The sequence below is a fragment of the Diceros bicornis genome, chromosome 5 (genome assembly GCF_020826845.1).
Source record: "Diceros bicornis minor isolate mBicDic1 chromosome 5, mDicBic1.mat.cur, whole genome shotgun sequence".
In the NCBI taxonomy this organism is placed as follows: Eukaryota; Metazoa; Chordata; class Mammalia; order Perissodactyla; family Rhinocerotidae; genus Diceros; species Diceros bicornis.
The window spans coordinates 23,856,299-23,882,602 of record NC_080744.1 but is presented as its reverse complement, the minus strand read 5'-3'; the positions used below and the strand labels follow the sequence as shown (position 1 = coordinate 23,882,602).

The 26,304-nt window shown below is 54.1% G+C and overlaps 5 protein-coding genes across 16 annotated transcripts; 3 read left to right on the top strand and 2 right to left on the bottom strand.

The window, feature by feature from the left end:
• The first annotated feature begins 1,442 nt into the window (after nucleotides 1-1,442).
• DCAF11 (DDB1 and CUL4 associated factor 11) lies at nucleotides 1,443-9,696 on the top strand. Of its 9 annotated transcripts, none has more exons than XM_058540892.1 (16): nucleotides 1,755-1,897; nucleotides 2,350-2,406; nucleotides 2,538-2,717; nucleotides 3,634-3,761; nucleotides 4,005-4,132; nucleotides 4,401-4,465; nucleotides 4,781-4,881; nucleotides 5,091-5,237; nucleotides 5,425-5,479; nucleotides 5,835-5,903; nucleotides 6,260-6,317; nucleotides 6,416-6,601; nucleotides 7,027-7,180; nucleotides 7,613-7,765; nucleotides 8,619-8,725; nucleotides 8,821-9,696. In XM_058540892.1, the coding sequence occupies exons 3-16, from the start codon at nucleotides 2,563-2,565 to the stop codon at nucleotides 8,953-8,955; spliced, it is 1,641 nt and encodes a 546-aa protein (XP_058396875.1). In that variant the 5' UTR covers nucleotides 1,755-1,897; nucleotides 2,350-2,406; nucleotides 2,538-2,562; the 3' UTR covers nucleotides 8,956-9,696. The 9 variants fall into 9 exon arrangements, with proteins under 9 accessions (XP_058396871.1, XP_058396875.1, XP_058396873.1 ...); XM_058540890.1 differs by having other exon boundaries at nucleotides 1,755-2,097; XM_058540893.1 differs by lacking the exon at nucleotides 1,755-1,897 and adding an exon at nucleotides 2,104-2,248.
• A 2,995-nt stretch (nucleotides 9,697-12,691) lies between these two features.
• On the top strand, nucleotides 12,692-13,979 carry FITM1 (fat storage inducing transmembrane protein 1). The gene is made up of 2 exons (XM_058540372.1): nucleotides 12,692-12,957; nucleotides 13,348-13,979. Exons 1-2 carry the CDS (start codon nucleotides 12,692-12,694, stop codon nucleotides 13,958-13,960), a joined length of 879 nt encoding a protein of 292 aa, XP_058396355.1. The 3' UTR covers nucleotides 13,961-13,979.
• A 2,027-nt stretch (nucleotides 13,980-16,006) lies between these two features.
• On the top strand, nucleotides 16,007-18,785 carry PSME1 (proteasome activator subunit 1). The gene is made up of 11 exons (XM_058540884.1): nucleotides 16,007-16,205; nucleotides 16,801-16,833; nucleotides 16,961-17,023; nucleotides 17,142-17,252; nucleotides 17,340-17,385; nucleotides 17,506-17,603; nucleotides 17,850-17,918; nucleotides 18,001-18,068; nucleotides 18,175-18,229; nucleotides 18,305-18,391; nucleotides 18,564-18,785. Exons 1-11 carry the CDS (start codon nucleotides 16,167-16,169, stop codon nucleotides 18,642-18,644), a joined length of 750 nt encoding a protein of 249 aa, XP_058396867.1. The 5' UTR covers nucleotides 16,007-16,166; the 3' UTR covers nucleotides 18,645-18,785.
• On the bottom strand, nucleotides 18,564-22,242 carry EMC9 (ER membrane protein complex subunit 9). 4 transcript variants are annotated; one of them, XM_058540880.1, is made up of 5 exons: nucleotides 21,056-22,242; nucleotides 20,560-20,818; nucleotides 19,370-19,439; nucleotides 19,186-19,280; nucleotides 18,564-19,023 (listed from the first exon to the last, which is right to left on the bottom strand). In XM_058540880.1, the coding sequence occupies exons 1-5, from the start codon at nucleotides 21,318-21,320 to the stop codon at nucleotides 18,843-18,845; spliced, it is 870 nt and encodes a 289-aa protein (XP_058396863.1). In that variant the 5' UTR covers nucleotides 21,321-22,242; the 3' UTR covers nucleotides 18,564-18,842. The 4 variants fall into 4 exon arrangements, with proteins under 4 accessions (XP_058396863.1, XP_058396864.1, XP_058396866.1 ...); XM_058540881.1 differs by lacking the exon at nucleotides 21,056-22,242 and having other exon boundaries at nucleotides 20,560-20,636; nucleotides 20,776-21,049; XM_058540883.1 differs by lacking the exons at nucleotides 18,564-19,023; nucleotides 19,186-19,280 and adding an exon at nucleotides 20,384-20,462 and having other exon boundaries at nucleotides 19,378-19,439.
• Nucleotides 22,243-22,310: 68 nt separating this feature from the next.
• On the bottom strand, nucleotides 22,311-25,623 carry PSME2 (proteasome activator subunit 2). The gene is made up of 11 exons (XM_058540885.1): nucleotides 25,498-25,623; nucleotides 25,162-25,194; nucleotides 24,670-24,732; nucleotides 24,341-24,427; nucleotides 24,206-24,236; nucleotides 24,022-24,119; nucleotides 23,370-23,438; nucleotides 23,145-23,212; nucleotides 22,928-22,982; nucleotides 22,531-22,617; nucleotides 22,311-22,439 (listed from the first exon to the last, which is right to left on the bottom strand). Exons 1-11 carry the CDS (start codon nucleotides 25,543-25,545, stop codon nucleotides 22,359-22,361), a joined length of 720 nt encoding a protein of 239 aa, XP_058396868.1. The 5' UTR covers nucleotides 25,546-25,623; the 3' UTR covers nucleotides 22,311-22,358.
• Nucleotides 25,624-26,304: the final 681 nt, after the last annotated feature.

Sequence of the window (26,304 nt, the reverse complement as noted above, 5' to 3'; positions counted from 1 at the left end):
TGGTACCACTGGGTCCTGAGGAAGGGAGTCTGAATGGCAGAGACAAAGTTTCCCCCAGGTAAGAAATTCTCCTGGGAAGGTGTGAAGGTGGAAACAAGCAAGGAATTTATGGGCATATTTGCTTGGCAGAAGTAACATAAAATGAGGCTGGGAAAAAACAGACAACCAGGTTTGGAAATTTGTATTTGAAACAATAAACAACAGGGAACCACTTGTAGGTTCTTAAGAACTAAATGCTATTAGAGGAGAGTTCCCCCAGCAGATCAACTAGGAGAGGCATGAAGTAATGACAATTTGATTTTGGGTGGTGACTGTGAAAACAACCTCAACTAATCAGCTAAAGAATCTACAGGACTTGAACTGAATTTAAAGGGCAAAGAGGAGGGAAAGATCATCTTTTAAAATGATTCCAGATTCTTCAGGCTGGATAACCCAGAAACCACAGAACCCTAAGGTCTCAATAAATGTTATAGGGCAGAGACAGTAACAAGTAAGCTGGCAATAAGAGATGGGTGACCGGCAGAATTGGCTACATAATTAGTAGAGCCCAGAGCAAGATGAAAATGCGGGGTGCTTGTTCAAAACTTAAGAATTTTAAGACGGTGATAGCAGAATATTACTCCAAGTGTGGGTTCGACTGCACAGGTCGCACGCCCATGAAGCTAGCCCTGGTGACCAGAGATGATAAGCTCCGGTCTAGCGGTCTAGAGATCAGGAGGTGACACCCGAAGGACTGACCACACCCTCACCCTCCCAGGGAGAGTGAGCCCCAGAAGGGGGGCCCAGGAGAACTAAGCGCCCTTCCTGCCCTCAGGGGGCTCTGGGAGAGGACAGCTCGCAGCACCCCTAAAAGAGGGCGGGCTCGAGGCGCTAAGGTGCAGCTTGGACCCCGGGCCTTTGCACCTGGCACAGCGAGGTTACTGGGCGAGGATCCCGGGACGTGGCAAGTCCCGGCCTTGGACTCAGCCCGGTTACTCATAAACCGAGGAGGGGGTAAGGGGTGACCCGTGCACTCCCTGAACCAGTGGCCCGGGGTAGAGAGACACCGCGGGGACAGAAGGTCTAGGGAAGGTCTGCATATCCCGGAGGGCCCAGGGGGCGTCTACGGGGATCTGCCAGAACGGGAAGAGCCCGCCAAGACCCACGGCGTGTTAGGGAGCGTCTGCAAAGACCGCGGAGGGAAGCCAGGGGTCATCTAAAAAGTTGCCAAAGCGGCGAAGGGGAGGTCTAGAAAGGGCGGTCTCCACAAGCACAAGGCTTCCGGAAGCTAAACCCGGAAGGGAGGCTGTGGAGGTCTGGGTCCCCATCTGTGACAGGAACAAACCCCCAAGGTGCCGGGCACCCCTTGGGGCAGGGCTGACTGAAGCTGCAGCCGGCGAAGGGAGGAAGACAGGAGCTGGGGGAGGGGGGGCACACAGGGGCGAAAGACCCTTAGAGATCGTCTGAAAAGTGCGAAGCCAAATGAACTTTAGGGACTGACAGCAAATTGTAACCCTCGCTAAGGCACCTCTCGGTAAGCGAACCACCAACTTCTTTTGTAAGCCCCGCTCTCAAACGTGAAGTCTAGTTCCGTGGTCTCCGATTCCGGAAGCAGCAGGCTACCCACTTACTCCTCCCAACAAGGAGCTAAAGGCCCTCCTCAGTCGCGCCCTTTCTCCTCCCCTCACACACTTTCTCCCGCCCACCTGTCAATCACCGTGCTCAGCTGTCCAGTTAGCGGGCCAAGGGGGCGGGGCCGCTAGGGGCGTCGGGTGACGTCTGCAGTCCGCCGGCCGGGAAGCCAGGAGGTGCGTGACGAAGGAGGCGCGTGACGGAGAAGCGGTTGGCCGACGCTGCGGCGGCAGTCGGCGTAAACAAGGCCTTGCGCCGCTACGGGTCCTGTGACCGCTCCTGGCTGGTGGGTGGTCTCGCGCGGGGCGGCAGCCGCCGGCTTCAGTGGGAGGTGCTTCTCGGCTTCCTCCCTGCCTCCCCCCTTGGCGTACACACCCCCGGCACACCACGTGGGCGTGAGGCTGGAGGAGGGGGTGTTGGGCCGACTGCTAACCTCATTGGTTGTCACTGGTGCCGGCTTTCGCAAGAGGACGCTCTGATTGGTTGGTAAGGGGGGCGTCGGGGGGTCTCTGAGTCCTAAGTCTTCTGATTGGCTAGATGAGATAAGCTAATGAGGCGCTTTCTTCCGCGAGGGGTTTTGATTGGTCGATTAGAGAGGTTACCTGGAAATCCACCCCCCCTCCAGGGACTTTGGTAGGTGAGTTTTAGGTGGAGAACTGAGAAATTCTTCTTCAAAGGATTCTCTTGGGTAAGCTAGGGTAGCGCCCAGGCTTCACTCTTTCCTCTTTTGCTTCGCAGGACTGGGAAGGGTTTGTGTTCCCGAAGCCTTGGGAGTTGTGACAGGCTAAAGAGAAGGTACCGTCAGTCCCTAGAAAGGGTCATCCTCCTAGAGAGAGCTACTGCCTATGTCAGGAGACTCTGGTATTTCTAGAGCAGGGTTTACTTTCACCAAACCCAAGGAAGTGACAGGAGGAGTTCCTGCACAGGACCTAAGGATGCTGTGACCAGAAGATGGGATCGCGGAACAGCAGCAGCGCAGGAACTGGGTCCGGAGACCCCTCCGACGGCTTGCCCCGAAGAGGGGCTCGCCTGCGTCGGGGTGAGGAAGAGGAAGAGGAGGATGAAGATGTGGATCTGGCCCAGGTACTGGCCTATCTCCTCCGCAGGTAACTTACCCTCTGGTGTGTCCCCACCAGGCGCCACCACAGTCCCTTGATCCCAACATCAGGCAGGGGAGGTAGAGGATAGGAAATGGGATTAGCCTAGGACAGCTGTTCTGTTTGAGAGCAACAGCCTTCCCTGCTGGGCGCTCATGGCATGCAGCCCCATAGCCAGTAAGAGTGGTTCTTGCCTAGAGAGGGTCCCCAGGATGAGTCGCTCTTGTGTCTGAGGGGACTGTTCAGGGGAGCCTCTCTAGCTACGACTACACAAATGTAATCTATTTTCCAAGTAAGTAAAAAAAAAAAAAAAAACACGGGGTCCTGGTGGGAAAGGAGTGATGTGAGGGGTGAAGAGAAAAGTTGGGAGGTGGGTGTTGAACTTTAGTGACGTTAATGACATGTGATATGAGGCCATGTGGATTTACTTGAAAAACAAGTTTAAATTAATCTAACTCTCGCCCTGTTCTTGAGGAAAGAATGCTTTGAGGGAAGTGACCACCAGGAATTGACTGGAGAAGGGTGCAGCTGCCTTTGTTTCTTAGCTCTGGCTCCTTAGGGAGGAGACAAGTTTAGGGATCCCTTCAGAATACTGTTTTCTGTGCTGGACTCCTCAGGCCAAGGCTCAGAAGGAAATGCTTTCAGAATTTTGAGCTCTCTGGGAAGTCAATTTAGTAGATCTGTCACCCTCCACGCATTGTTGGGGTTCTCCACTCCTGCTATAAGAGTGAGAATTAGTTTCCTACTGTGTCTTATAGGAGACTGAAAACTAACAGCCAAAGTCTAGTGACCCTCAAACCTCAAAATGGGGACAGTATGAGGGTTTGAGTACCAGGTGGTCTAAGAGCTAGATAGCCGTTGACTCTGAATCTGTTAGATTTGGGGAAGGAATCCTCTCCTTTATCGTGGGGGGGTCTCTCCACAGAGGCCAAGTAAGGTTGGTGCAAGGAGGAGGTGCAGCAAATTTACAACTCATCCAGGCCCTCTCAGACTCGGAGGAAGAGCATGACAGTGCCTGGGATGGTCGTCTTGGGGACCGATACAACCCACCCGGTAAGAGGAAAGGCAGACCGAGACCCTAACATCAGAAGACTTTCATTAGAAAACCTTTCTTTTTTTTTTTAATTTTGGCAAAGAACAATAGGTTAAATTGAAAGAAGATGAGATAATTCAGGGAATGAGGGAGTCCTTGCAGCCCCTTGTATTCAGCCACATTGAGTGGGCTTGGGCACAGTTCTTCTAACTGTCCTCTGGGGCTGGAAGACCTAGGATGAAATTTCTCCTTGGTGCTCACAGTGGATGCAACCCCTGACACCCGGGAGCTGGAATGCAATGAGATCAAGACGCAAGTGGAATTGGCCACAGGGTGGCTGGGGCTTAAGCGGGCAGCCCAGGAGCACAGCTTTCCTCAAATGCTGCACCAGGTAGGCCTCTCCACCTCCAATCAACAGGGCAGCAGGCCTGTCAAGGTAGCCAGAAGCTCTGCCAGCCCCAGAGAAGAACGAAGTAAACTTTCCAAGGAAGCCTCAAGGTCTGGAGCTGGAGAGTTCTTAGGCAGCCTGCGTCGAAACTTGATGGGACGTGCCACTGTGCCTGGTGCCCATTTCTGTAGCAAGAGCAATATCTTTGGAGGAGGGGGCTTGGTGTGGCCCGCTGTTTCTGCTAGCAATATTCCCCAATCCCTTCCTTTAGAGAGAACGGGGCCTCTGCCACCGGGGAAGCTTCTCCCTTGGAGAAAAGTCTCGAGTGATGTCTCAGTGAGTATGGGGCTTCCTGGAGAGACTCTAAGGGCCAGTTAGGTCTTAACCCATAAACTTCAAGGGATAGGTGTTAGAGGATCCTCAAGGATATTAAAGTTAGGTGAAATGGGGTTGAAACTTTGAGAGTACACCAAGTGGAAAAGTGTAGAAATTGAGAGGATGATCATAGAATGAATGAAAGAAAAGAGATTGTACCCAAAACCAAAAGGGAAGGATGCCCTTGTCCTCACAACAGCTCTATTAGGATTCTGCTCACTGGGACAGTCCTCATCCTGAGCTCCCCTCACCCTCATTTTCTCTCTGCTTCCCCAGCTTCTTGCCCAATGATCTGGCCTTCACTGATACGTACTCGCAGAAGGCTTTCTGTGGCATCTACAGCAAAGATGGTCAGATCTTCATGTCTGCTTGCCAAGGTACCAGACCCTGGTCCTACAAACTGCCCTGGAACAAGGAACCTTGCCCCTGACTGAGACTAGAAAGGCCCAGACCCAGGGAGCTCAGACCCTGGCTTAGGGATGCTTAGCCGGAGCACGATTCCACAGACACGCTGAGGGAGAGAGGTCTGATCTAGGGAGGATTAAGGAGGGTGTTCCCTAATTCTGCCTGATCCCCATTTACACAGACCAGACAATCCGACTGTATGACTGCCGGTATGGCCGCTTTCGTAAATTCAAGAGCATCAAGGCCCGGGATGTCGGCTGGAGTGTCCTGGATGTGGCCTTCACCCCTGATGGGAACCACTTCCTATACTCCAGCTGGTCTGATTATAGTGAGTATGCCCCAGCCTTGCAATATCTCTCTAGTTGGGACCTGAGGTCTCCAGATGCCCATCTCCTCTGAGCCAGGACTCTACACCATCTCCTGGGAGGATCCCTCTCAGGGCCTGGCATCCTTGCCCTTTGTTCCATCTCCCTCTCCCAGCCCTGAAAGATTCTTGTTTCTCTTGCTTCTTTTAGTTCATATCTGCAACATCTACGGGGAAGGAGACACACATACTGCCCTGGATCTAAGGTACTGGCTTCCCTTCCTGGTCAGACTCATCAGAAACTTCTCAAGAAAGGCTCTCCAGGAGCAAACCTCTTGAACTGGAACTCCCGCTTAGAGGGAAAAGTACACTGGTTGCAAGTTTCTCTGTGTGAATTCCTGGGAGGGGGCCACACATCCTGTCAGCCAGAGGACCAGGGTAAAATTGATGGTTGCAGGATTATTTCTGGGTTTTCACTGAGGTGATCCACATTCTGGCACATGTTGGCAGGACTTCTTTTTCCCCTTAGAAGTGTGCCTTACAACCCTGATCAGATTCTACATAGATTAACAAGGCTGAAGGGAAGTCCGCTCAACCTGGCTCCTCCTTTGCTCTTTTCAGGCCAGATGAGCGTCGCTTTGCTGTCTTCTCCATTGCTGTCTCCTCAGATGGACGAGAAGTGCTGGGAGGGTGAGTGTTCAGGAGATGTCTCCCCCAATTAATGAGATAGGAGTTCTCCCAGAGACCAGCTCTGCTGTTACAGAGCCTGCACCAGTCACCCCTACTCAGGCAGCTGGAGAACAACCAGCCCTGCTCCGAGATCAGGGTTAACAACTTGTTCCACCTCTAGGTCACCATTTCCCCAGCCTGAGATGGGAGGTCTCAACCCTCTTTGCAAACACAGCTAACTCTTCTCCCACCTCCTGTATAAGAAGAGACGAGGGCTTGCTTCTCAGCCAGTTTCACAACAGGGACTGTCCAGAGCATACCTAGCGTTGGTCCTCTCTGTCCTGGCTCCAGGACCCTCTTTATCCCTTCCCTTTCAGGGCCAATGACGGATGCCTGTATGTCTTTGATCGAGAACAGAACCGGCGCACCCTTCAGGTATTGCTCCTGAGACTTAAGGCCTCTGCCTCCTAGTCCTTGGCCTATTGGAAGACCTAGAAAGAGGTCCTAGGCATCCTGGCTTCCTTCTCCCCTAGATTGAGTCCCATGAAGATGATGTAAACGCAGTGGCCTTTGCTGACATAAGCTCCCAAATCCTGTTCTCCGGGGGTGATGATGCCATCTGCAAAGTGTGGGATCGACGCACCATGCGAGAGGATGACCCCAAGCCTGTGGGTGCGCTGGCTGGACACCAGGATGGCATCACCTTTATTGACAGCAAGGTGGGCAGGGAACCAGGACCAGTTGTCCAGGAGGGCATCAAAGTGGACTGGTGTGGGAACTTGCCAAGCTCCTTATCAGCCAGTTTGCAAAAGCTGGCATTTAGGGAAGGGGCTTAAGCCAGGAAACATGAGACCCGTCGGTACCCACCAGTCCTCAAGGAACAGGGCAGGGCTTTCTGTAGAAGACAGTCTACTCCAGGATAGAATAGGAGGCCCAGCCAGTACCCTGGGCACAGAAGGGGAAACCTAGCCAGGGGGTGGGATCTGTGGTAGAAAACCAATGGTGAGCTCTCCTGGATGAAGAAGGAGGCAAGCACAGTCAAAGGCCTGGAGTTCTCACCCCTCATCTGGAGAAGGGGAGCTGGACTGACAGACCTTGATCTTTGCAAACTCAGATGCTTCATTATCCATCTTGGGATTCACAGGGTGATGCCCGGTATCTCATCTCTAACTCCAAAGACCAGACCATCAAGCTCTGGGATATCCGACGCTTTTCCAGCCGGGAAGGCATGGAAGCCTCACGCCAGGCTGCCACACAGCAAAACTGGGACTACCGCTGGCAGCAGGTGCCCAAAAAAGGTGAGAGTGGAAGGTGGAACCTGAGATCTGGAGGGTGAAGAGTCAGGGTGGTAGTTAAAATATTTGATCCCTGGCAAGGCCTAGTATGGACACAGTGGATGAGGCTGTATCCTGGAGCTGAGTCCTGGAACCTACTCCCCAATCACCATTGCCAGACATTAGCTCTTTTGTTTGCTAGACCGTGGGAGAACCAGGGGTTCCCATGGTTGGGGACTGGGGATCACTCAGAACCAACCAATACAAAAGTATTTCAGTATCTTAACAACCAGCAGAGCCATAGTGGTGAACATCAGCTGACTGTTAGGTGGAGAAAGAGCCAACAGTTGGGGATTGGAAAGGCAATTGTATGTGAGCATCAATCTTTGCTGAGGACTGGTGATGCAGGAGAATCCAGACTCCCTGACCTGGGGCTCTCCCTGCATCCCTGTCCAGCCTGGCGGAAGCTGAAGCTCCCAGGGGACAGCTCCTTGATGACATACCGGGGCCACGGGGTGCTGCACACCCTCATCCGCTGCCGATTCTCCCCCACCCACAGCACTGGCCAGCAGTTCATCTACAGTGGCTGCTCTACTGGCAAAGTGGTCGGTAAGGATTGTGTCAGAACAGGGGGCCTCAGGAAGGGCAGGAATGTTTCTCTGGCATTCCAGCTGTAACCCTACCAGTGACCACCTTGAAAAACCCAGTGGCGACTACAAATATCATTTAATTTAGCTTGGAGTGGAGGAGGCTTAAACAGAGAAGCAGAAAACATTCTGTCCGTCAGCATTTTAAATTAAGAAAAGGAACATAGAATTTTAGTCAGTAAATATGATAGATTACCAAAAATATGCTTCGTTCTGTTTTTTAGCCAGTCAAGGAAAGAGATTGCAGAGATAAAAAGAATGACACAAAAAGACAGCAGCTAGTAGTAAAGGACATACAGCCACTGAAGCAGGAGGAATGCAAGAAAAGAAACACAAACACAGCTACAGATATAAGGAGGCTAAGTCAGTGCCGTACCAAAGGAGGCACTGGGATGGAGACGCATCCAGAAAGAGAAAAAGATGCACCCCCGTCCAGATAAGGAACAGCAGGTTCACACATCCGTGGAGACAGCCCGTTGTTCACTTTTGTGGTGCCTTCCATATCTTGTGGGCTTTTTAGAAAATTGCCACTAAAAGTAATTTTTAAAGCCACCTTGCATTTTCTTAACTGTGGACCCTGTGAAATTTAGCTAAGGGCCAGAGATACCCAAGCTCTGCTAGACCATACCCTCCACCTGAGGTAGGGAAAAGGGAGAAGAAAGTGAGGGATGACATCATCCTCTGGTGTGGGCTTTGCTCCCTGGGAGAGTGGGACGTTGCCTAAGAGGTGTGTAATCAGTGCAGTTCAGGGAGAGACAAAGGGTGGTGAGAAGGTCCTCTGGTGGCCCCTCTCCACTCTGGCCTTTCCTGGACAGTGTACAACCTCCTCAGCGGCCACATTGTGAAGAAGCTGACCAACCACAAGGCCTGTGTGCGTGACGTCAGCTGGCACCCCTTTGAGGAGAAGATTGTCAGCAGTTCGGTGAGGCTGCGAGGCTTAGGGGGGTCAGCGCATGTCTGGGGCTTGCACCCGGGAGGGGCAGCGCCCCTGACGACTTGTCACCTTCTGCCCTGCAGTGGGATGGGAGCCTGCGTCTGTGGCAGTACCGTCAGGCTGAGTACTTCCAGGATGACATGCCAGAGTCCGAGGAACACCCCAGCACCCCTGCCCCAGTGCCCCACCCCTCTACAGCCTTTTCCTCGCCCCAGTAGACCTGACCTCCAGCCCCATACATGAGTGAGCCTCTTGATAAGCTCTCCGCCTCCTCCTCCCTTTCTCCCTTCTGGGAGATCTTTGGGAAATCACTGGCACTGGATGGGGAGAAACAGAAGCCCAGGCTTCGGGGCCCTAGCTGAGCCCTGGAACATCCTCCCTGTGGGGCGGAGTGGTCTCCTCAGGCCCTCACACCCATTCGGCTTGGGTCTCTATCTCTGGCCAGTTTCTGGCAGGACTGCCAGTATCTGGGGTGTCACCTTTGTCAGCAGGAGAACTGTCCTGCGTGTTTTTAATCATGTGTGGATGTTAAGTGTTAGCTCCTAGAGTAGGTGCCTGGGGCCAGATCTGAACTGAGCTGTCAGCTGGGGCCCATTGCCTGGGCCTTCACGTTGAGGATTAGATGGGCCAATCAGAGGGCCAGGCGTGCTGGCCTTTCTTCCAGAGGTCCTGATGGCTGGACCTCTAGCCCTTTAGGGGAGGGTGGGATGGGTAAGGCATGTCCTTGGCACCCTCCTGGGACGGGAATTGTGTCTTCTCTCTCTATGTCTGGGTCTTTGGGGTAGGACAGGCTGTGGTGTGAGAGGCTCTGTGTGGCCCCACACAGGGCAGGCCGTCCCCTCCCAGTGTGTCCGTCGTGCCGGAGGCCAGCAGCTTCAAGGAGGGGTGTTGAAATAGGACTCCTTTGTCCTCTCACTAGTTTTGGCTCCCTCAATAAACTCTCTGTGGGAACCAGCTCAGTGTCTGTCTCTGCCTCGTTCTCTTGTTTCCTTTCTTAGGTCTTTTATCCTCTCACCTCAAGAAAATAGTTTGAACAAAGCCTTCAGATATGCTCCTCTGTGGGAGAAAACATCCTTTTGATGCCCCAAGATAAGGGGAAACACCAAAATCATTTGTTAACTGCAATTTGCAATAGGTAGTCCCTTGTCAACCTCAGAAACGTCCCAGCAAGTAGACATCAAGGTGGCAGGAAATCAGCATATTTTATATTAGAGCCTGGGACACCAGCATCAGCTCTGCCCACGGGCTGGCTGTGGTGCTGGTCCAGTCTACCAGAAGAAGTAGCCCAGAGCCAGAGAGAACCTGTGGGCACTGACGCCAGGCCCCGTCTGGGCACTTCATGCTCAGGACCTCCTCCACCCTCACCGCTACCCTTTGTCCAGGTGAGGGAATGCAGGTGTGCAGAGGTCAGGCAGCGCACCCAGAGCAGACCAATGGTGTAGTCAGTAGGGGAGCCGGGCTGCACATCTGCCTCGGAGCCATCTTTTCCCAGGACACCTCATTCTCTCTAAGGCAGTTTTCAAACCAGGATACATACCTCTAGGGGTTCTCAAAGACATAGCAGGGGGTAAAGGGGGTGCCTACTTCACAGCAAAACAGAGTAAAAGAAGAAATTGTCCAGATGCTCTGCCTCCATGTGTTCTCTGTCCTCCAGTTGGTCTGCCTGGTGTGAAACTGTCATGCCAGGTCTCCTTTCCCCCCAGCCCTTTCCATTCCCCTCTGCCGCTTCACCCCAGAGATGCCACCCGTCTCACCCAAAACTACATTACCTCCAGGGCACCAGAGCTAGAGGCAAATTAAAGTTATTAGTATCCTCAAAGCCTCATTTAATCCAGGCCCCAAGGATCATCCATTCGTCTCATTAAGAGATGTGTTTCCAATACAATTTTAGTTTATTATTATCAAAATGTGTGAAATGTTTGTTGTACTAATACATTTTGTACTACTTACAATATTATGAAAATTCAACCTATAAAAAATTTTTTTAACTTTTAGGGCCTTATGATCACAGGAAATGTTTAAAAATTCAAATTATATACTTTTCTTTTTTGCAGAGAAGTGTGATCGATAAAAGACTTTCAGGCATAAAAATATAGGGTAAATTCTGTGGGGGAAGTAGAATGGAAATATAATTTTTGACCATTAAGATCTTGTCACATGTTTTTTAATTTTTTTGTGTGTGTGTGAGGAAGATTAGCCCTGAGGTAACATCAATGCCAGCCCTCCTCTTTTTGCTGAGGAAGATTGGCATTGAGCTAACATCCATGCCCATCTTCCTCTACTTTATATGGGATGCCACCACAGCGTGGCTTGACAAGCGGTGCGTCAGTGCGCGCCCGGGATCCAAACCTGCCAACCCTGGGCCGCCGCTGAAGTGGAGCGTGTGCACTTGACCACTAGGCCACCGGGCTGGCCCTTGTCACGTGTCTTTTAAATGGGTAATAGGTATATAGTCACTGTAGTGTTTAGATTCCATTGGATATATTTAAATGAGTATATAAATAGATTTATTTTTGAAATGTCAGTATATACAATACACTGGAAATCATGACCTTTGCAACTATTTAAAATTACAATGAAAAATTTTTTGTCAACTTAAAAATGTTTGAGGGGTTCTGTAGGTCTTCATGCGGAGGGGTCCATGACCAGGATCTATGCCGAGGGTTGGGCTTTAGGATCTGGAAGGAACCTGATGGGTTAATCCGTCTTGATCAGTTAGCACATGAGGCCACTGAGGACCAGGGAGGGTAAGTTGATTTTCCGAAAGTCACACAGTTGGGCCCAGAACCCAGGTGTCCTTGCTTGTTCATTCCTTTCACTACTTCCTGGACCTCCATTGTGCCCTGAAATCCCCCCACCAGTTTTGAGGATATGGGGAAGGAAGACAAAAAGGGATCTCAAAACAGTAACTGACTAGCAGGGACTTCCCTTGGGTGGGTTGCTCTCCTCCCTGTGGCTCCAGCCCCAGCGATCAGGCTGGAAGGCCAAGTCTTTTGTGTGGCTGAGACCCAGGGTAATTGGTTGGAGGACACAACCTAAGGTTTCCGTGGACCCCAGGCTGGGGATTTTCCTCCGCCCCCTGGGAGTAAACCTGATCTTTGGGGCTCTGAGAGTCCAGCCTCGGCCACCACCATCTCATACAGTACACCTCTCTCAGGACACTTGAATTTCATCTGTCGGCGATCATGATAAACATACCAAAGAATGGTCACCCTTTAGATCAGATGTCTTGTGCATTGCGCAACCACCTTGGTTTACACAGCAGCCCTGGGGCCAAACTAGCCCCTCAGACCAGACAGGAGCTGGGGCTGGGCCAAGTCCCTGAGGTCACAGTGCACTAAAACGGATACCGCTGCTGATAGGCCTCCCAGGCCTGAGTTGGACACAGTGCCATGCACAGCCATCTTGCTGCATCCTGCAGTGGTGGGCTCTTGGGCTCAGAACTCAGGAGATGGGCTAGACCACACTAATGATGAGGCAGACACAGATTTTTTTTAATGACTTCCACGGTTTAGTTAGTTTTATCTTCATGACCCCTGATTTCCTTGTGAAGCAAACACATGGTAAAGTTGAGGTGCAGTGGGGGTGACTTTGACCAAACAGAGAGGGAGATCCAAGCAGGCTGTGGACAAAGACAGCCTTGAACAGCAGGCTTGGCCCTGAAACATGAAGCTGGGGACACAGACCTAGAGGGTCAAGGGGACACAGGACTAACAGGAAAGGACACAGGCTGCTGTCAGGACACATACCCGAGGCTAGGACCCTGCTGACGTGGCAGCCCTCCACCCTGGCCCCTTACTGCCCCCCGCCCCTCTCCCCCGCCTGCCAGCTGCCAACAGGGCTCTGCCCTGTGTCTGCCACACCTGTCACTGCCTGTCCTTGTCCAGGGGGGGCCCCATCAGCCCCTCCTCAGCTGCCCAGCAGAGCAAGCGGTTAGTGGGGAGGGGAGGGAACATGGAGCGGGGGCCGGTGGTGGGGGCAGGGCCGGGGACCAGGGCCCGAATCCGGGCAGTGCTGGGCTGCCTGGTCCAGGTGCTGCTCTGGGTGGCCTCTGCTTTGCTGTACTTTGGAAGTGAACAAGCTGCTCGCCTCCTGGGCAGCCCCTGCTTGCGGCGCCTCTACCACGCCTGGTTGGCAGCAGTGGTCATCTTTGGGCCCCTTCTGCAGTTCCATGTCAACCCTCGGACTATCTTCGCCAGCCACGGCAACTTCTTCAACATGTGAGTCCATTCAAGGCCGTGGGCACCGGCTCCCTGCGCTCTGGGATCCCAGCTCCCTCCCGCAGGCTTCTGTCCTCCTGCCAGTCCAGACACTAAAAATAGGCTAGGAGGTTGAGGTAAAGGTCGGAGGAGGGGGAGGGGAACAATCGTTGGGGTACAGGGGAAGGCAGGAGTAGGGCTGAAGAGGAAATATGGACACTAGAAGGCTGAATGGGCCCCTAAGGAGATTGCAAAGTTTAAGTGGATGGGGGGGCAGGGTAAGATGGCACCGGAAACAGAGAACAAGTGATGATATGTAGGACTCGGGACAGACCTGTGATGGGAACGCAGATCAGGGTATGGAGAAGGGGCTGAGGGGTCTCAGCAGCTTCTCCTCTTCTCTGCCCACAGAAAGTTTGTGAATTCAGCCTGGGGCTGGACATGCACCTTCCTGGGGGGCTTCGTGTTGCTGGTGGTGTTCCTGGCTACAAGGCGTGTGACAGTGACTGCCCGGCACCTGAGCCGGCTGGTGGTGGGGGCAGCTGTGTGGCGGGGGGCCGGCAGGGCCTTCCTGCTCATTGAGGACCTGACAGGCTCCTGCTTCGAGCCTCTGCCCCAGGGCCTGCTGCTCCATGAGCTGCCTGACCGGCGCAGCTGCCTGGCGGCCGGCCACCAGTGGCGGGGCTACACGGTCTCCTCCCACACCTTCCTGCTCACCTTCTGCTGCCTGCTCATGGCCGAGGAAGCAGCCGTGTTCGCCAAGTACCTGGCCCACGGGCTGCCAGCCGGCGCACCCCTGCGCCTGGTCTTCCTGCTCAACGTGCTGCTGCTGGGCCTCTGGAACTTCTTGCTGCTCTGTACTGTCATCTACTTCCACCAGTACACTCACAAGGTGGTGGGTGCCGCCGTGGGCACCTTTGCCTGGTACCTCACCTACGGCAGCTGGTATCATCAGCCCTGGTCTCCAGGGAGCCCGGGCCACGGGCTCTTCCCTCGCCCCCACCCCAGCCGCAAGCACAACTGAAAGAAATAAAAGCACATCAGGCCTGGCTCTGGCTCCTCTCATCATTTGGCTGGGGGAACTTGGAAAGGGTGGGAAGGGTAAGAAGAGTCTGGTGGTCGCTGGGGCTCCTCAGCTATTCCTTGCTGTCATCGACTTGAATGTCCTTCCTTATGCTGGATTTCCATCCCCTCTGCTGCCCTTTCAGCCTCCTAGTCCTCGCACACTTCAAGCTATCTGGGGCTCTGATGCTCAGAACAGCACTGCCAGGGCAGGTAACAGTGCCCTTAGGTCGGGGCAGCATTCCAGCTGAGCAGGTGCTCCATCTCTAGCCTGCTTGATTCATTCTTCCTGCCTCCTCCACTGAGTCCGCCTTCCTCAGGGGCCTGTCTATCTGGGCACCCTACTCAGGGACCCTTCCTACCCTGTCTTCCCCATAGAGGGTCCAAGTGTGTCATTTATTTAACAGATGTTTATTGAGTCAAGCATAGTTCCATGCCTTGTGAATAAGAAAGACAAGGTTTCTCCTATTTGGAGGCTTATGGCTTAATGTGGGAGGCAGATAATAAACTCACAAATAATAGCAAACACCATTATTGTGCTCACTATGTGCCAAGCACTGTTCTAAGTGTCTAAGCTCTTCATATAAATTAATACATTTAGCCCTCACAACAACAACACTGTGAGGTAGGTTTGGTAGTGTTTCCATTGTACAGTCGTAAAAACTGAGCCACAGAGCTTAAGTAACGTTTTCACAGCTAGTGAATATCAGAGCCAGGATTATAAACCCAGGCGATATGGGTCCCTTGTCTGTGCTCTAAACCAGCGACCAGCAAACTACAGCCCTCCTGTGGCCACTTTTTGTATGACCTGTATAAAAAAATTTATGTTTTTAATGATTGAAAAAATCTAAGAACGATATTTCATGACACATGAAAACTACATGAAATTCAAATTTCAGTGTCCATAAATAAAGTTTTATTGGAACCTAGCCACGCTAGTTCATTTAGGTATAGCTGTTTGCCTGCTGCAATGGCAGAGTTGAATAGCTGCTACAGACACCATATGGGCCACAAAGCCTAAAATATTTCCTATCCGGCCTTTTACAGAAAAAGTTTCCAACCTCTGGTCTAAACCACACTCTTCTCAAAAAATAAACTGGCTAATACCAGAGAGAGAAGTGCTCTGAAGGTACTACACAGGCTGCTTTGTAATACAGAGACTTGGGGGGAGGTCCTTTATAAAGGATGATGGAGAGAGGTCTCTCTGAAGAGGTGATATTTGCCCTGAGAACCGAATGACAACAGGAGGCAGGGGAAGGGTGTGTCAGGCAAAGAGATCAGCAAGGGCAAAGGCCCTGAGGCTGGAATGAACTAGCAATGACAGGTTTAAGAAACAAACGGAAAGCCCCGGTATTTGCAAGTGTAATAAAGGAGAAAGCAGTGGAAAGTGAAGTTGAAGGGGACCAGCTGTCAGGCAGGCCTTACAGGCCTTACACGGCAGGGAAAGCCCTTTAGATTTCATTCTAAGGTCAACAAGAAGCTGAAAAAGTTTTAAGCAAGAGAAAGGCATGATCACGCGCTGTGTGGAGTGGGTTATAGAGGAGTGGAGTCCACAACAAGGGTCAGGAGAGAGCTGACTGGGGCCTGGGAGGGGTGGTGCCAGCGTCTGAATGTCACTGCATGGGCCAGACGATGCCCTGGAGCCAAAGGTCCACGCTGGCAGGGCTAGGGAAGGGCAGCCAGGTCTTGCTCCATCTCTGAGGAAAGATGGAAGAGCGCCAGATAAGGCTTATCGCCGTCCCAGGCTGAGCAGGGGAAGAAGAGAGCCCGTGGGGAGACAGGAGGCAGGGCGACGGGAGGCGGGGAGGCGGGAAGCGGAGTGTGGGGAGGCCAGGATGGAAGGAAGGCGAGAGAGGGGGAGGCCGGATGGGCGGAGGCAGTAGAGAGGCTGGAAGGGGGAGGTGTGAGGGGGAGGTGGGGCTTCGAGAGCGGGGCGGGGAATGGGCAGGGGGAGGCGGGCAGGTCGGCGAAAACGCGCCTCTCGGGCTCTAGGGGGAGCCCCGGCTGGGCGGCCCCTTTGCGCCTCTTCTCTCTCCGCCTGTCCCCGCCTCCTGCAGCACCTCCACTCCCCCTACCCAGGAAGGCGGTGCGGAGGGCTAGCGCTGCTTTCGCTTTCCCTTCCCCGTGCCCGCTCCGCTCCGCGCGGCGCCAGACCCCTCGCCCCGGCCATGGCCACGCTCAGGGTCCAGCCCGAAGCCCAAGCCAAGGTGAGCGCTGCGGGGTCGAGGGCGGGCCCATTAGGGAGGCGTGGCCCCGAAAGGCTGGAGGCATCCGCGACCCGCCCCCCCAGCCCCCTACTCGAGTCGGGGTCGCTCATCCGAGGCCACGTGAGCCTCGGTGGCCGGAGCACCTGAGCCCCGGGGAGGCCGGCGAGGTCCGCCTGCCGGGGGAGGCGAGGCGGCCGAGGTGAAGCGGGGCGAGGTGAAGCGGAGAGCTGGCGTGCAGGGGAAGTCCGCTGGCCCAGGGCCCGGCCCACACGCAGACGGGGTGCGGGACCTGCCCTGCCACCTCGTGGCCCTTCCCACGGGAGGGCCCCGGGGCCCACTCCACAGGGCACTCCATCCCTGCCCCAGTCGTAGAGACTCTCCTACGCCCCTCCTCACACAGCCCAGGAGACCCGAGGGATCTCTTCTCACTTGAACCACTTGCCCTTCCCCAGGAATGTCCTCATCCCCGAAATCCAGCCCCACGGGGATCCACTCCACCCGTCCCCAGGTCAGGCCCTACACAACCCTAATGGAACAGCCCTCAAATGAACTGGCCATAAAGCCAGGTGTCTAAAGGGCTGCGTGTGTCCCACAGGTGGATGTGTTCCGTGAAGACCTGTGTTCCAAGGTAAGACGTGCCCCATCAGACCCCACCTCTACCACCTCCCACTGCTAGCCTTTCCTGGCTTGCTTCCTTCCTAGGAAGGGCATTCGATTCTGACCCCTATCCTCCCCCACCCCCACCTCACACACAGACGGAGAACCTGCTCGGGAGCTATTTCCCCAAGAAGATTTCTGAGTTGGATGCATTTTTAAAGGTACTGGGGCCGGGCGGGGAGCTAGAGAGTAGGGGCCAAGGGGATAGTCTGGGAGGCCATGAAGTTAGGAGGTGAGTGGGATGCTCTTGCCTCCAGCCCTCCTCCCACCCTGCACCAGGAGCCAGCTCTCAATGAAGCCAACCTGAGCAATCTGAAGGCTCCCTTGGACATCCCAGTGCCTGATCCAGTCAAGGAGAAAGAGAAGGAGGAGCGGAAGAAACAGCAGGAGGCAAGCCGGGAAGAGCTGGGAGGAGGGCCCCAACAGTGGGGAAATCAGCCTTAAGCCTGACTCCCAAGAGCCCCTCTCCCCCTGCAGAAGGAAGACAAGAATGAAAAGAAGAAAGGGGACGATGAAGACAAAGGTATCACTATGGTGGGAAGGGACTTGAGTCTCACCACCCAGGAGCTCCTCCCTAAGGATTCCTCTTCCCTGCCCCTCAAACAGTCCCAGCCATGTGACTGACCCATTGCCCACTCCCTAGGTCCTCCCTGTGGCCCAGTGAACTGCAATGAGAAGATTGTGGTTCTCCTGCAGCGCCTAAAGCCTGAGATCAAGGATGTCATTGAGCAGCTCAACCTGGTGAGCCCTCCCACTTCCACCTCCAGGCTTCAGGCCAAACCCTTTGTCCTCCTTAGTCTCTGCCAGTTAGGGCATGGCACCTGGTAGGTCTTAGCAGGAGAGGGCACAGCAAGTGAAGCCAGAATTCCAGGCCCTTGGGCTCAGGATGGTCCTGGCGTACCTCCACCCACTGTGGGCAGGGAGGCAGAGGAACCTGGGAATTGGGTTGGCGGCTGATGTGGCTTTGATGCCATTCCCTCCTCCCAGGTCACCACTTGGTTGCAGCTGCAGATCCCTCGGATAGAGGATGGGAACAATTTTGGAGTGGCTGTCCAGGTGAGAGCAGTGACCCCCTCCTCTGCCTCCTTATCTCTAGTCCATGCTGCTTTCCACTTTCCCCCTTGCCTTCTTTCCCCAGGAGAAGGTGTTTGAGCTGATGACCGCCCTTCACACCAAGCTGGAAGGCTTCCACACGCAAATTTCCAAGTGAGTGACTGCCCACCTGCACCCGCATGCACACTCTGCCTCTGGCTTGGACAGAGGCCTGGGCTCCCTCCTCCTTCTCCACTCTGCACCCTTCTGCTTCCCACAGGTATTTCTCTGAGCGAGGCGATGCCGTGGCGAAAGCAGCCAAGCAGCCCCATGTGGTAGGTGAGGCCCAGGTCAGGGTGCATGGGGGGAAGGACACATTTGAAGTCAGGCTTGACCCGAGTCTCCCGCAGGGTGATTATCGGCAGCTGGTGCACGAGCTGGATGAGGCAGAGTACCGGGACATCCGGCTGATGGTCATGGAGATCCGCAATGCTTATGTGAGGAGGCGAGGGCAGGGGTGGGCAGAGGCAGCTTCCCCAGGCCACCCACTCCCTGACCCTGCAGGCTGGGGGTGAAGGGTGACAAAGCTCGGCCTCTCACAAGGCTAGAGATGGGGCACAGAGCCACTGAGGGCCTGCGGCTGACCCCCACTCCTCCCTGGCCCTGTAGGCTGTGTTATATGACATCATCCTGAAGAACTTCGAGAAGCTCAAGAAGCCCAGGGGAGAAACAAAGGGAATGATCTATTGAGAGCCTCCTCTCATTTCGTGATGGCTCCAGCAGCGACCTTCCTGTCTTTTACAGGGAACTCCAGACTTTCCCCCACCTTCCGCCTGTGGAGGTTTCTCCCTCACCTTGCCTCCCAGGCACAATAAATATCATCATACCGTTGCCCATCAGCCCAAGTCTCTTTATTGGATCCTGACCCTCCCACGCCCCGGCCCTGGTTCAGGTATTTCCATTGGTGGGACCAACCCACTGGGTGATTTGGGTGTTGAGCTGCTGGTTGGTCCAGTCCTGCCGGATGTCGTCAAGGTGGCAGTCAAAGTCCACAAGGTGCTGGTAGGCCCGGCCATCCAGGAGTGCTCCCACCATCTGCCGTGACTCTTCCCAGTCCCTCCACATCACTCTGAAATAATAACCCCTGTGGAGGTCAAACTCAGCAGGCAGTGGGGCCAGATATTTGGCAGAGGATAGGGTCTAGAGAAGGACCCTTGGGGCAGGACCAAGGACAGAGGAGGCCCAGGCGCTATGGGCTTCCAAGAAGAGCTGGAGGGAGTGGGGCACTCACAAGTTCTTGTCCTTGGGGACCCAGCGGAGACCGTGGTTCTCCAGGACGATGACTGGGGGCACATGAGGCTGAGGCACCAGTTTCTGATTATCCAACTATGTGGACAAGGAAGGGCAGCTGAAGGTTTCAAGGATCCCCCTTCCTACTTTCTCTCCAACTCCCCACCCTGAAACCCAAGCCTCACCATAATGAGTACAGCATCAGGGAAGAATTCTGCAATCCGCCCAGCGATTTTCAAGGCCAGGGGCCCAGGGCTGTGTAGAGGGAAGATCAGAGGAGTGAGGAGCTGACTGTGGGCAACCCCATCCATCTGAGCTGGGCCTCCCAGGTCTCAGAGACTGGGCACAGTGATGGCCTTTCCTTGGAGCTGGCCTGGGGGCATCAGGCCTGCTTGATGATTCATGCACAACAGCTTGATGCTTGACTGCTGTGAGAAACAGGTGCTCAGACACTGCTGGTGAGAGTGGAAATCAAAGGTGGCCTTTTGGGAGGGTAATTTGGCATAACCATCCAAATTTAAACTGTATACTATACATATGCTGACCCAGAAATTCCACTTGTAAAGAATTTACTGTAAAAATAGGACAGTGTCTGTAATAACAAAAAATTGGAAACAACCTCAGTGTTTAAGGCATTAAATAAGTCATGGTATATCTATAGTCATACTATATAGCTAGGTAAGGTAGATCTTCTGCTGTAGAGATGGAAAGATGTCAGGTTTTTTTTTTTTTTTTTTTCTGAGGAAGATTTGCCCTGAGCTGACATCTGTTGCCAATCTTTCTCTTTTTGCTTGAGGGAGATTCGCCCTGAGCTAACATCTGTGCCAATCCTCTTCTATTTTGTATGTGGGTGGCCACCTCAGCATGGCTGCGGAGGAGTGGTATAGGTCCACACCCAGGATCCAGCCGTGAACCCCAGGCCTCTGAAGCAGAGCATGCTGAACTTAACCCACTCCGCCATCAGGCCAGCCCAGATGTCAGATATTAAATGAGGAGAGAAAAGCAAATTACAAAACAGTATATATAATTTGATCCAGAAACGTTAATATGTAGGTAGAAAACTTTTTCTATACACATAAAAAGAAATTTCCTTTTTTAAAGTTGCTGGTTGGGCTTCCTCTGTTCTTTCGCACTTGGAGGGCACCTCAGTTAAAGCAGGTGTCAGCCTGTTCCTATCAATACACAATTATCCTCCCCACCTCCAGGGAGCTCCTCTATATTTCTTGATCTTTCCTCACTCCAGTATTCAGCCTGGTGTCTGGTGGACAGTCTCTGCTCCTAAGCGTTTGATGAAGGAAAGATGGAAAGAATGACCAAGAGAGGTTCTCTTGACCACCCCCCCCCATAACCCTCAGCCCTCTGGCTACCCACTCACCTCTGGTCGTCCAGAGCTGCATTGGCATGGTAGTACCCAGCCACTACCAGCCCGGCCTGCTCGCCCCACACATCCACCTGCCGTGGGAAAGGGCCATCAGTAACGAAACCGTGCCGCCCGCCCTGTGGGTGCGCACTGCTGCCAAGTGACCGGGGATGGGCTTGGGCTAGGGGTGTTAGGGGATCGCGGTGGTCGGTGGGCGTCCAGCGGCGGCACCTGGTTGAGGGCGACCTCCAGCATGACGGACAGGGCCAGGTGGCTGTGGAACAGGGGCACACAGTCGGTGAGGCACAGGCAGTCTTCCGACCGCGGCACCGGCGCCAGCAACAGCCCGTTGACCGCGGCGTGCGGGTACCGGGCGGCGTGCAGGCACATCTTCACGTAGGCCCGGGCCGAGATCTCCACCTCCCCCATGGCGAGCGGGGCCCCAGCTCGCGTCCGCGAAGCTCCCTCCAGCGCCCCGGCGCCCTCCGTGGCCTTCCCCGCGCCCCCTCACTTAGGTTCGGCGATGACGCTGACTCGGCTCGAAGGCAGCCGGCCGGCTCCGGGCGACCTGGGCCCCGGCGCCCGGCCTCCACCTGGCCCGGCACGCAGGCGGTCCCGATTGCATGCTGCGGCGCCGAGCTCCGCCTCCGCCCGCCCCCAGCAGGCGGCCGCAGATCCGCGCCGGTCTGGGGGACCCAGAGCCCGCCGCTCCAAGCCAGACCGGCTTCTGGAGTCCCGCCCACGTGGTGATCTTTGATAGGCTTAGAGGTTCTCATTTTGTCCAATCACCGGCCGCATGCAGACCTGGCCCCAGCGCACTGGAAAGAACCTACAACTGTAAACTAGAGAGAACTGCCCGCACTCCGATTGGCTAGGCGGCCCGACTTCGGCTGGGGATTGCAGGATGGCTTTTTCTATTCCCTGTGCCGCCCGCCCCCACCGCGCAGAGCCAGCGCGTGGAGGGGGCCCCCCGTCGGGTGTCCCGGAGCGGTGGCTCTCGGAGCGTGGGCACGCAGCGGACTGCCTCGCTACTACTATGGAATGAGTGGATTTGTACTCTAGACGGACGCTGGCACTTACTGATGAGCTGTGTTACCTTTGCGACTAGGGTATATGGCCCTTGGTTTCCTTAACGTAATATCTGCAGAAATAAAGACGGCAGTTAGCTGAAGGAAGGGAAAAAAAGAGCTAAAGGAGAAATTTACAGACCTATCCTTCCCATAATGTCCTGTGGTGTGATGTCCTTCACCATAATGCCTTGGGAGCTTTTTTTCCCCTCCCAGCCCTTGAGGAGGAGGCCAACAGCTTGCGGGGCCCCAGCTCATGTCCGCGAAACTCCCTCCAGCGCCCCGGCGCCCTCGTTGGCCTTCAGCCATAATTCTCCCATGAAACCTTATTCTCCTTCCAGGCTTGCTCTGAGCTGATGAGCTCTCAGCCACAGAGCTTTCCCCTTGTCTGTCCAAAGCCTGATTATTCCTATAAAGTCTCTGCCCAAATGCCACCTCTTCCAGGAAGCACTCATGAGACACAGCCCTGGATGGAAATAATCTTGTGAAATTCCCAAATACGGGTTATCTGCATGGCTGCCTTGGCATGTAGCAGTTTCCACCCTGTTCTTTAGGATGACTTCTTAAGAATAGGATGGGTGTCTGATTCATCTTCGTCCTCCTGGCATCCCTTCCCTTTCACACACCACATTCACATCCAGAGTCTGGACACAGGTGGCACCCAATAAATGCTTTTTAAATGAATGACACACACCAGAGGTAATCCATACAAAGTATAGGTCATTTATTTCCCTTCTAGCCCTGGGCTCAGTACATAGATGGTTTCTCTTCACCCTTTGGGTTGACAATCTTCTCCAGGTTGCTGCTAATGATATGATAAAGCTCAGCCTGGAAAAAGGTCAGAAGGGCAGCAGTCAGGTTCTTGGCCTTTCCCCTGCCCCCCTCATCCACCTCCCTTAGGGGCTTACCCCCGACTCACATAGAAGGACCTCAGGTCCAGCACCATGGCCCTGAGCTCCCCATAGGCTGCCTCATCTCGCTCGTGCACAAGGGCCCGGTAATCCATCTGGGATGTGGGAGGCAAAGCTGAGTCAGCCCCATGGGAGGTTGGGACATTAGTTTCGTTTCCTCATTTAAGGAATAGGTAACTTGAGGATGAGCCCCTTCTCAGCACCAAGAAATGGAATCCCACAGGATCAAGTAGAGAAAGAGATCAAGGTTTTTGAAGCCCAAATCTGTTTTCATACGCAATGCCTTTGGCTTAATATTCTCCATATTGGGAAGGTCAGAAACCAGACAAGGAGGACTTCTATCCCCCCTTCCTCACCCCACCCCCAGCCAGTCTCAGCCAGAAGGCTGATGGACTATCCACTCACTACATGGGTCTCCTTAGAGGCCTTGGCCACAGCGTCCCCACGTTCTGAGAAGTACCTGCCGGAAGCAAAGGGAGAACCATAAGACTGGGCATTCAGAGAGAGACACTCCCTCAGACCCTTCCCAAAGCCCCACATCGTCCTGATGGGACTGCCCAGCTTTGGGAGTCCCAAAGAAATGTCCCTGCAGCCCCTGTGCTGGCCCTCCAGCTGCCCTCACTTGGAAATGGTTGTCTGGAAGGCTTCCACTTTGGTCTTGACTGCATTCACCCTCTCCAGCACCTTCTCCTGTGGTGACAAAAAGAGATGGGAGGCAAAGAAAACACTTCATCTCCTCCCTCCTTCACTCACCATCTACCTCCTCTTCCTGGGTCATGTCTAGCTCCTAACTGTCCCTCCCCAAGTCTCTCTCCACTCTCAACATCCTCATACACCCTTTTCTTACCTGGATTGCCACCCCAAAGTCATTTCCATCCTCAATCTTGGGGATCAGGTGCTGGATCCATGTGACCACCTAAGAGGTGATCATGTAGGAATCATTCAACAAACTTACTGGGTTCCTCCGATTACTGCCACTTCCTAATAATAACTATATTTAATTGACTACTTATGTGCCAGGCACTGTACTATGTATTATATATCTCATTTAATCTTCACAGCAACCTTTCAAGGTGTATGTTCTTATTACGCCCACTTAACAGATGAAAAAACTGAGTCACAGAATACCTAAGGGACTGACTTAAGGTAACCAGCTAGGCAAGTGATAAGAGTCAGGATTTGAACACAGGCAGTCTCCATCTAGGGCTCAAGTTCTTAAACCAACTCACTATATCATAGCACCTGCACTGTGTACCTGGTACAGCAGTAGGTTCTGAGGTTAGGGAGGTGGATACAGCACAGTCTCTGATTTGGGGAATACCACTGCGATATCAGAGGTCCAGGAGAATGAGAAGAACAAAAGGTATCTAAACCCAGGCATAGAAGGAAGTTTCCTATTTCAGGAATAGGTCCCTGAATGAAGGACTTGCATCTCTGAAGGAGACCAGGGCCTGCCTGGCTTGTCTTGTCTTTCTATTTCCCCCAGTTCCCAGGCTTACCAGAATGCATTTTTCCTTAAGAGTCCAGACTTCTGGCTTAATCAGGGCAAGCAGGGCCAGGACCTTCTCATTCCCAGGGAGAAAGCCGCACTTAGGGACTGTGAGAAAGAGGGGATTCAGGCCCCTTCTCATCCAGCAGTCAATGTGCCATTTCCCCTTCCCTAACCACCTCTTCCTCTCTCACCTTCTTTCTTCTCCTGCTTATCTGTTTCCATCTAAGGTAAAAATGGGGAAAGTAGCTTTAGAAAAGTCTTGCAGGTTGGAGGGTCACCATCTCCCCTAGGTTTCCAGTCCGAGCCCTACACCCTGAGTGCCTCACCTCATCATCCTTGGGTGGCGGGTCTGGGATGGGGATGTCCAGTGGGGCCCGGAGAGAGGACAGGTCAGCCACGTTGAGGGAGGCCTCCTGCACAGAGCTCACTGTTAGGGGCTGCCCAGCCTCTTCCCCTCATCCTGAGTCACAGCCTTTGCAACACATCCCACCTGCCCTCTGCCTCCCAGCCTAGGCTCAGGCCGCATACCACCCTAACATTCCCAGTCCACCACTCACAACTGTTCTCTGCATACTGAGCCCAGCTGTTAGCTAGAGAGGGTGAGTACAGAGGAGAGAGGCCATGGGATGGGGCACGAGGGGCTCACACTACTTACTTGCAAGAGCTGATTCAGGTACATGATTTTCTGTGGCAAGAATCTGTAGAGGAATTCCTCAGCCTGTGGGTTACATTGCAAGAGTGGGGAATCACAGAAGACGCTCAATGAGATGTCTGAGAATTGGGACTGGAAGGGCCCTTCATTGGATCCAATACTTACCCATGAGGAAACTGAAGCCCTGAAAAGTGAAGGGCCTTGCCCAAGCTGGGAAGTGGCAGAACCAAGGTTAGGACTGTGGTATTCCTGCTTTGGGGCACAGCTTGTCCCTCCACACCAAAAAAGGGGAGACGAAGTGGCAGAAGTGGGGAGTATTAAGAAGGGTCAAATTAAAGGTAGAGATTAATAATTAGGAGCTGATCTTGGGTGAAGGTCTGATAAGGGAAGTAGGGCCCAGGTCTAGGGTGGGTTTGGAGATCACTCTGGGAGGTTGTGACCTTCAAGTATTAGTCAAAGATTCTGAGTCAAATCGCTTGAACTCAGAAGACTTACCTCCTGGAAAAGATTTTGCCTGAAGACATCCACCTGCACAGAGAGCAGTACCCAGACGTTGGTTAAGGGGCTCAGTTGTTAAGAGTAAGAACCCACTCCCAACGGGGTGCCCTCCAACTTGGCTCAGGCCTTTGCCACCACAAGCCAGATCTCCCTGAAGCCCATGTTCAGTGCAGAGCCTGGCCAGAGGGCAGGAATCTGGGACTCCCAGGGCAGAAGTGAAAGCACTAAAGGGAGGTTGAGGGAGTTCTCTGGCACGGCCTTGGTCCCCTGGAGCGCCCGGCCTCCATCCAGGAGGGCTCCCGGCACCTTTCTGGTCTCTCGGTCCCCCGTTACCTGTTTGCGGGCTTCCCCGCTCAGGCGCACCCCACAAGGCTTGGCCATGCTGCTCCAGCAGGTAGATCTCCGGTCTCCCGGCTCGCTGCCTGGGCTTTCGCTTTCACTCCTCACGTCCAGGCCCGCCCCCTCAACCCCGCCCCCTTCCTTCTTTTCCCCCTCCCCCTGGCAAGCTGCAAACGGTAGGGAGCCCCTCAGCCATTCTCAGCTAGTTGCCACTGGGAGAGGCGGTGCTGACTCGGTCACCAGCCCAGGGGCTGTCAGGGGGAGGGGCTAGAACGAGTGGGACCGTGGAGACTGAACAGGGACTGTCCCTCGGAGAAGGGGCGGGGCTTACAGAGAGGGGCAAGGGCCGTCCAGGGGAAGTCCAGGGTTGGGGTGAGGGACTGGGAAAGGGGGTGTTCAGTGGTGGGGCTCCCCCTAGAAGGCTCTTCTGCTGGGAGAGGCCGGAGAGGGATCAGAGTGGGTGGGAGAAGTAGCAGGAGGGAGGGCCTGGAGCTGAGAAGGGCTAGCAGGATATGAAAGGGAGCAAGCGCGTGGGCTTCCTCCAGGAGGGCGCCCTGCCTTCAAGACCGACTGGAGAAGGGGCGGAACTCGCTTGAGTGGGGCTCAGGCCGGCCAGAGTTGAGTCCCCGGCAGAGTGTGACTTCCCCGGTGGGGACCGGAGCGTGGCCGACTGGTCTGCATAGAGAGGACAGATTTGAGGGAAATAGGTAACCTCGCGCCTGAGGCTTATTCGGAAAGGGGCGGAACCAGCAGCGAAGAAGGCGGGGAAGAGCTCTAGAACAGAGTTAGAAGCCGAGAGGC

What these genes read in the sequence shown, in the direction of transcription:
- PSME2 (XM_058540885.1), bottom strand. Translation starts at nt 25,545, where the DNA reads ATGGCCAAGCCTTGTGGGGTGCGCCTGAGCGGGGAAGCCCGCAAACAG. An exon ending in GGCAAAATCTTTTCCAGGAG is followed by an intron (nt 24,733 to 25,161) that starts GTAAGTCTTCTG and finishes TGTAACCCACAG; the next exon opens with GCTGAGGAATTCCTCTACAG. An exon ending in TTCCAGACAACCATTTCCAA is followed by an intron (nt 22,983 to 23,144) that starts GTGAGGGCAGCT and finishes TGCTTCCGGCAG; the next exon opens with GTACTTCTCAGAACGTGGGG.
- PSME1 (XM_058540884.1), top strand. Translation starts at nt 16,167, where the DNA reads ATGGCCACGCTCAGGGTCCAGCCCGAAGCCCAAGCCAAG. An exon ending in AGCCCGAAGCCCAAGCCAAG is followed by an intron (nt 16,206 to 16,800) that starts GTGAGCGCTGCG and finishes TGTGTCCCACAG; the next exon opens with GTGGATGTGTTCCGTGAAGA. An exon ending in TTCCACACGCAAATTTCCAA is followed by an intron (nt 18,069 to 18,174) that starts GTGAGTGACTGC and finishes TGCTTCCCACAG; the next exon opens with GTATTTCTCTGAGCGAGGCG.
- EMC9 (XM_058540880.1), bottom strand. Translation starts at nt 21,320, where the DNA reads ATGAGAACCTCTAAGCCTATCAAAGATCACCACGTGGGCGGGACTCCA. An exon ending in CTGATGCTGTACTCATTATG is followed by an intron (nt 19,281 to 19,369) that starts GTGAGGCTTGGG and finishes TTGTCCACATAG; the next exon opens with TTGGATAATCAGAAACTGGT. An exon ending in GTCCCCAAGGACAAGAACTT is followed by an intron (nt 19,024 to 19,185) that starts GTGAGTGCCCCA and finishes TTATTATTTCAG; the next exon opens with AGTGATGTGGAGGGACTGGG.
- DCAF11 (XM_058540888.1), top strand. Translation starts at nt 2,563, where the DNA reads ATGGGATCGCGGAACAGCAGCAGCGCAGGAACTGGGTCCGGAGACCCC. An exon ending in AAGTCTCGAGTGATGTCTCA is followed by an intron (nt 4,466 to 4,780) that starts GTGAGTATGGGG and finishes CTGCTTCCCCAG; the next exon opens with CTTCTTGCCCAATGATCTGG. An exon ending in CATACTGCCCTGGATCTAAG is followed by an intron (nt 5,480 to 5,834) that starts GTACTGGCTTCC and finishes TGCTCTTTTCAG; the next exon opens with GCCAGATGAGCGTCGCTTTG.
- FITM1 (XM_058540372.1), top strand. Translation starts at nt 12,692, where the DNA reads ATGGAGCGGGGGCCGGTGGTGGGGGCAGGGCCGGGGACCAGGGCCCGA. An exon ending in CACGGCAACTTCTTCAACAT is followed by an intron (nt 12,958 to 13,347) that starts GTGAGTCCATTC and finishes CTCTGCCCACAG; the next exon opens with AAAGTTTGTGAATTCAGCCT.